Source organism: Bison bison, unplaced genomic scaffold, assembly GCF_000754665.1.
Source record: "Bison bison bison isolate TAMUID 2011002044 unplaced genomic scaffold, Bison_UMD1.0 scf7180017864516, whole genome shotgun sequence".
NCBI lineage: Eukaryota > Metazoa > Chordata > Mammalia > Artiodactyla > Bovidae > Bison > Bison bison.
In genome coordinates, this window is record NW_011495069.1 from 3,522,086 (window position 1) to 3,529,371 (window position 7,286).

A 7,286-nucleotide genomic window follows, 5' to 3' on the forward strand; every position below is an offset into this window, starting at 1 on the left:
CGCCCCCCACCCCAATCCCGGCTCCGTGCTCTTTCCCCTGCCGCCCCGGCTCCTTCTCCCTGCTTGAGTCCCACATCTCAAGGTCACTTGCTGCCCAGGGGGACCCCCGACCTCCCCAGATACCCTCTGCTGAGAAGCTGCAAGCTGGCTCCTACCCAGTGATCAGGCCCAGAGGCCAGCAGGTCGCTTCCTCTCTCCACAAATGTGGGCAGATTTAAAGTCTTCCTCCCGCTTCCCTCGGATGGTTGTGCTTTCTGAAGCAGAAGTGGGGGTGGGGAAAGGTGGGGTCTGAGAGCAGCAGAGCTCAACACGGCCCCCCACCGCCTGGGGGGTTCCCTGCCAGCGCCTCGGGGCCTCCAGCTCCGCTCTGTGGCCCTCATCCACCACACACGCTGGGCCTCTGTGCTTTACACCAGGGCTCCACTGCTGAGCAAAGGCTGAACATCACCCTGGAACAGTGGCCTCTCGGTAAAAAATCAATAAATAGAGGTGAGGACTCCTCAGATTTGCATGCTGCTTTGTGCTGGGGGAGGGCCGGGGGTATTGTCCCCATTTTATGGGTGAGGAAACTGAGGCCAGAGAGTGAGGAGACAAGCGAGAGCATCCCAGCAAGAATCAGGCCCCTGGAGGTCCCCACCACCACCACTCAGGGCAGAGGGTACTCACATTCCTGGGTGGGAGGTCCTCAGCCACCTCAGCTTCAGACCCGAGGTCAGCGGGCTCCAGCAGATCTGTCAGGGAAGGGTGCTTGCAGGAGAACAAGTTAGGGGAGCAGGGGTTGGGTCAGGATCATCCTCTGGGGCCCCGCCCCACCCTTCCCGCCTGCTCCCCAACCCCACCGACTCCTCCTGCAGGGAGCAGGGAGAACAGAGGAGAGAGGAGGTGAGGCAGAGAGGAGAGGCACTCCTGTTCCAGGCCTGCCACCTGCCTGACCTCACAGGACGCATGTGTCAGCATCCCCATTTAACAGATGAGGAAACTGAGGCCCAGAGAGACAGCCGGACAAGGTCACACAGCTGAGTGAGGGGTAGAGCTGGGATCTGAACCCGGGTCTCTCTGATTCAAAGGCCTGTACACTTTAGACAGAGAGAGAAAGGAAAGGAGGGAAGAAAAAAGATTTTTAAACATAAAACAGAGGGTTGAAAAGGGAGAGAAGGCCTTGGACCAAGGGGCAGGATGGAGGAGAAGCAGCCCCTATAGACCCCTGGGCGGCCCCTGAAAGGAAGCAGGACTCTCACAGAACTCCCGCCTCCCCTAGGAGAACAGGCTGGCGAGGACAGGTGTAACCATGGCAACCAGCAGCCGCCCCCCCCCCCCCCCCCACGGGTGTCCCCGTGTCAGCAGAACAAGGGCCCACCCGGCATCGCCTGGGATCTCATCCTGACCTTCCCACTGGTTTACAGAGCCTTAGCCAGAGCTCCCCTTTCCCGGACCCCGGACCCCTGAGACACAGCCACGCCCCCGCCGGGCTCACCCCCTCCCCTGAACTTCCGCGTATCAACCCGCGTGACGTCAGGTACCTGCGTGGTCACCTTGGGGACGTCCACCGGGGGCGCTTCCGGCCTGGACACCGTGGAGAACCTGGCCAGCTTGGCCGCCACCTCGGCGTAGGGGTCGTGCAGGCCGGGTAGCAGCTCCAGCGCCATCAGCGGGGGCTCCTCCTCCAACAGGGGCTCCATGGCGCCCCGGCCCACGTTGTCAGGCAGTGGGTAGCAGCCCCCAGCGTCTGAATCAGGCACGGAGAACTCCAGGCTGCAGGGCTCCTCTGGCCCAGAGAAGGCCGTGCAGACGGAGTTCTCTCTCAGCGTGGAAGACTCATCGGACCCCAGAGACGCCTCGGACTTGGAGGCCGCCATCTTGGGCAGCTCCTCAAACCCGGAGGAGACCTGAGCCTTGAAGGAGTCCTCACTGGGCACGGGCTCAGGCATAGAGTAGATCTCGGGTCTCTCGGCCATCTTAAACTCGAAAGGAGGCAAGTACTCCGAACTGCTGGCAAATTCAGCCCTGGACAGGACCTCAGCCTTGTAGAGGACTTCCGCCTTCAGGACAGCCTCTGCAGGAGACACCTTCCTTTAGCTCTTTACAGGGTGGACTGGGGTGGCGGGGGGCGGGAGGCAGCCCTTCCCTGGAAGCTGGCCGCAGGCCCACCATCTCCAAGAGACCAGCTTAAAAGTCAGAGCCTCTGGGCCCCCAAACGCTGACTTTCCATCTCTGCCCCTCAGAACTCAAGTCCTATCTCCCTCCACCTCTTCCAGGAAGTCCTCTCTGACCAGCTCCATGATGTCTCCATTCTCTGACTGCCCCAGCCATTAGGGGCTGGACTCTTACCCCTGTGCCTTGGGTCTGCTCTTTATACATAAACTGGCTGTCCTGCCAGTATTATTGCCTCAAAGGCAGAGAGCTCCTGACCCAAAGATTTCACACCCAAGACCCTCAGGGCCCACTCCTGGCATAACCAGCTCCAGGCCCTTGTCCACAGGACAAGCTAGAGCCGTGGGAGTTAAATGAATGCTGCAGATGAGTATTAGCGAGACCAAGTAAAGTCCCTCGGAGGCCTGATACTCAAAGTGGGCTGGAGGAAACACTCTCCAGGACAGAAAGTGCTAAAACCTGCTCCTCGGTCTTCCTCTGGGGCTGCATCTCCCTGCCAGCTGGGATGGGGGGAAAGTACCACAGGCCTCCTGCTGCCAGCTCACGGACCCGCTCCTTCGGGTCCATCCACCGTGTCCTGGGCTTCCCCGAGAGAGCCCTGATGTCCCCTTTGCTAGGGTCGTTCACCCCCCCGCCTAGGGGTCCCTGACACCCAGGAGCCGGACCACACGGCTGAAGGAGAGCAGCGAGCGAGCGAGTGAGCTCCACCTGCCGCACCCCATCGCTGCGACACCGCCTGACCCACCCGCCCCGTACGTGGAAGAACTGTCTTCCACAAAACAGACCCCTGGTGCCAAAAAGGTTGGGGACCTCTGTGCGTAGCTCACAGCCTGAACCTCTCCCAGCCTCGGCTTGCACACCTGCCCTGTGAGGAAGCAGTGAGTCCCAACTCACCGAGGGCAGGCAGGGGAAGCGCCTACCTACCCAGTACCTGGCACACAGCAACGCCCCATAAACGGGACCAACGATGTGAACGCCGTCATCATTACAACGTGGATTTTATAGTATTTATGGGCTTCCCTGGTGGCTCAGATGGTAAAGCGTCTGCCTACAATGCGGGAGACCTGGGTTCAATCCCTGGGTCGGGAAGATCCCCTGGAGAAGGAAATGACTACCCACTCCACTATTCTGGCCTGGAGAACCCCATGGACAGAGGAGCCTGGTGGGCTACAGTCCATGGGGTCGCAAAGAATCGGACACTACTGAGCGACTAACACAGTGAGTCCTAGGAAGTCTGGGCTGCCTGGCAGCACAGGGTGTTTGAAAGATAGCCGTGGGATGGAACATTCTAGAATGCCAAACAGAAGACAAAAATTCCCAGGAAGTTAAAAAGCTCTTGCTAAGGATTGCCTACTTTGAGGTGTGGTTGCTCTGATGACAGATGGGCTCTAAAGTGGAAGAGAGACTGTAGAAAATGCAGAAACCGGGGGAAGGGGCTTACCCATAAAACTTGGGTGATCTGTTGCCACTCAAGTCAGCCTTGGGCGGGGACCCAGCCTGCGGCCCCCAGCGCAGAGCCGTGAGTGAGAACGCTGACCCTGGGATCAGACTGCTAGAGTCAAATCCCGGCTCCGCTTTAAAAGCTGTGTGACCTCAGGGAATTTCCACACCCTCTCTGGGCCTCAGTTTCCTCAACTGTCAAGTGAGGGTGATGGAGATGCCTGCCTTGCTGGGCGGTTGCGAGGAGGAAACAGAACTGGGGCCCGTCGGCGGGGGGCGGGGGCAGCAGGCTGGGCTCCCTGCTGCCGGGAGGGCCCGCCCACCTGTCTCCTTGCGCAGGTTCTGCTCCAGCGTGGACAGCTTCACGTCGTACGAGTTGCGCATGGCGGTGATGTCCTCCTCCAGCCGGGCCCTGGACTCCTGCTCCGCCTCGTAGTCGGCCCTCAGCTGGGCCAGGCGCGCCTCGTACTCCTGGAGAGGTGAGCGGGGGACGGAGGGGAGCGCTTTATGACCGCTTCCAATCGCGGCTTTCGGGAAGCCTCCTCTGTCCCACAATCCAGGAAACGCAGCTGAACCCAAGGAACAGAATTAAGATGATCTCCACGATGCGGGGGGGACTCCTGGCTGGGGAAGACCCTTCTGAACTCTTGTCTAAGCATGTTTTAACACGCTAATAACATATGCGTGCATGCTAAGTCTCTTCCGTCGTGTCCAGCTCTTTGCGACCCCACGGACTGCAGCCCGCCAGACTTCTCTGTCCGTGGGGATTCTCCAGGCCAGAGTACTGGAGTGGGTTGCCATTTCCTCCTCCAGGAGATCTTCCCGATCCAGGGATCAAACCCACGTCTCTTATGCCTCCTGCATTGGCAGGTGGGCTCTTTACTGCTAGCGCCACTTGGGAAGCCTGTATATGTGTCTATAATCTAATTTTTCCACAAAGCGATAGATCACAAACACCTTTCTGCATCGACAAATACAGTTTAACCAAACGGTTCTCAACCCATCGAAGACAAAATACATCACTATACCTCTGCTTAGCCATCCATCTTCGCCATCACCACCAGTTCCTGCCCAGACCTGGTTCCCCACTTCTACTCTTGAGTAAGACCATCCTCCATGGGGCAGCTGTGTGTCCATGGATCATGCTTCAGGGGCTTCCCACGGTTGAGGATAAAATCTACTTCCTCCAGTCGACCTCCAGTCCCCAGTGACCCGGACGGCCCACCCCATCTTTGTCACACTTGGGCACGCCAGCCCCTTTCCACTCCTAGACACACCCACTCCCCCGACCCCTGCCAGCCTCAGGACCTCTGCCCTCGCTCCGAAGCAAGTTCAGCCCTTCGGGCCTCAGCTCAGCGACACCCGCTCAGAGAGGCCTTCCATGAGCGCCCTCTCGGAGGATGCCTGCCACCACTCTGGCACTTTGCTTACGTCTTCTCAGCCTTGATCAGAAGTTCCACCGTTCTCTGCCCTTGTTTGATTATAGGTGAACCACCTGGCTCCCTGGCCAGAGGGCAAGCACCGTGCCGTCTTGTAGCCATGATGCCGGGCACAGAGGGGCACCTGAGTGCTGTGCCACCGAGTCGGCAAGTGCGTGAAGCAGAACGGCTGGGCAAACTGTCCAGGCGTCTCATGCGTGCCCCATGGGGAAGGCTGGGCCTCTGTGAACTCACAACACCCCGTGAGCCGCGGCTTTCTGGACAGGGTGGCCCTGCAGCGGCAGTGAGCCAGGGGGTGGGACAGGGTTAGAGGTGGGAGCCCCTGCGCATGCCCACCCGACCCCCGGGAAGTACGGGACCAGCGCAGACCCCCAGCACGACACAATCAGCCAGCCTGGGCTCCCAGGGCAGGAGACGAGACAGACCATCATGAAGACCTAGTGGTTTCTGCAGCACAGCCAAGGTGCCGCTGACCTGCCACCGAGATCCAGGGAGGGCCCACCTTGCCCAGAACCACACACAGCTCCTGGCGGTCCCCTGAGACCTGCAGCCCTCACCCCGCCTGCCTTCTCCTGCCCTCGAACCCACGCTCGCCCAGCAGAGGTCCCCTGGCTGGCACTTCAGCCCCAACCCCAGTTCAACCCAGGCCTCAGCCCAGCGGCATGTACAGCCTAGCAAGACCTGACTGGAGACATACACACTTATCTGCACACACGCACACGCCATTCTCACGTGTAAACATGTGACCCCCAAATTACAGGAGGACCTCGAAGTGGGGAGCGCCCCTTTCCGGTCTCTCCATCTTCCCTTCCCTCAACGCTCCTCTCCCTCCATTCCCCGTCTGTCCCTTCACAGAGGAGGAGCGGGAGAAGGGGCGACAGAGGAGGAGATGGCTGGATGGCATCACCAACTCCACGAACATGAGTTTGAGTAAACTCCAGGAGCTGGTGATGGACAGGGAGGCCTTGCGTGCTATAGTCCATGGGGTCACAAAGAGTTGGACACGACTGAGCGACTGAACTGAACTGATGACAAAAAATTTTACCAACATCAAACCACTTAATCCTCACCGCACAGTTATAGAGCAAATTTCAAAATGTTTTCTGATCTGTACAGCAAAGCGATTCAGTATGTTTGCAGATTATACTCCTGAAGAGGTCACCTTCCCCCAACATCCTCTTTTTAAGATTTTTTTCTTTGATGTGGGCCACTTTTTAGAGTTTTTATTGAATTTGTTACAATATTGTTTCTGTTTTATGTTTTGTTTTGTTTTTGGCCACAAGGCAGGTGGGATCTCAGCTCGCCAGTCAGGGATCAAACCCGCGTCCCAGGCATTGGAAGGTGAAGTCTCAACCGCTGGACCACCAGGGAAGTCCCTCTGGCATCCTCCTGGGGCAGAGGACAGTCATCCATGGCCAACCCCCCCACGGGAGGACTCCACTCTGTCAGTTCCTGCCCCTCCCCCACACCGGACTGCCCCCTCAGTCCCAGATCATTCCCCCCATTCCCTAAAACATGCTCTGCTACTTCCAATCATTATTATTTTTTTTGGCGGGGGGGGAGATGCAGTTTGGGAGATTTAGGGCCCCGACCACGGATTGAACCAGGAGCCACCTGCCTCCAAGAGATGGAAGCACAGAGCTCCAGGGACCACCAGGACATTGCCATGCTACTTCCAGCATTAAAAACAGCACCACCGTGCCTTGGCCCCACACTCGCCTCCAGCTGCAGCCCCTAGCAGGCGTGCAGAAGATGCCTGTGGCTGGCTGAATGGGCAGGCGGGGTGGAGAGAATGCAAACCCAGGAACCCCCACAGTCCCGGCTGGCACCTTTTACACCACCCAGCCTCTTCCAGCAGCAGAAAAGCTGCTTTTTATCCACTCCCAGAGATGCGGAAGGGCTTCCCTGGTGGCTCAGATGGTAAAGAACCCGGCTGCAATGCCTGCGTGTCTAGTTGCTCAGTCATGTCTCTCTGCAACCCCATGGACTGCAGCCCACCCAGCTCCCCTGTTCATGGGATTTCCCAGGCAAGAATACTGGAGTGGGCTGCCATTTCCTCCAGGGGATCTTCACGACCTAGGGACTGAACTAGCGTCTCCTGCGTTCGCAAGCAGATTCTTTACACTAAGCCATCCGAGGACGCTCTGAGCATTGGCTCCACCAGCAACCAGGCCAGAACGGCAGCTCGTCTCCCCTATGACCACTAGGGGGCGGCGGTGCCCTGCTTCTCACGCTGCCAGGAGCCCCACCCGCCCA

The 7,286-nt window shown here is 58.7% G+C and overlaps 1 protein-coding gene across 2 annotated transcripts in view; it reads right to left on the bottom strand.

The window, feature by feature from the left end:
* Positions 1-7,286, bottom strand: part of KIF17 (kinesin family member 17) — a 51,015-nt gene that overhangs the window by 22,174 nt on the left and 21,555 nt on the right. For both annotated transcript variants that reach the window (XM_010829969.1, XM_010829968.1), the window contains exons 7-9: positions 3,915-4,062; positions 1,521-2,053; positions 667-747 (exon numbers count right to left, since the gene is read on the bottom strand). In XM_010829969.1, the coding sequence (XP_010828271.1) occupies positions 667-747; positions 1,521-2,053; positions 3,915-4,062 (762 nt within the window). The remainder of the gene's footprint in view (positions 1-666; positions 748-1,520; positions 2,054-3,914; positions 4,063-7,286) is intronic.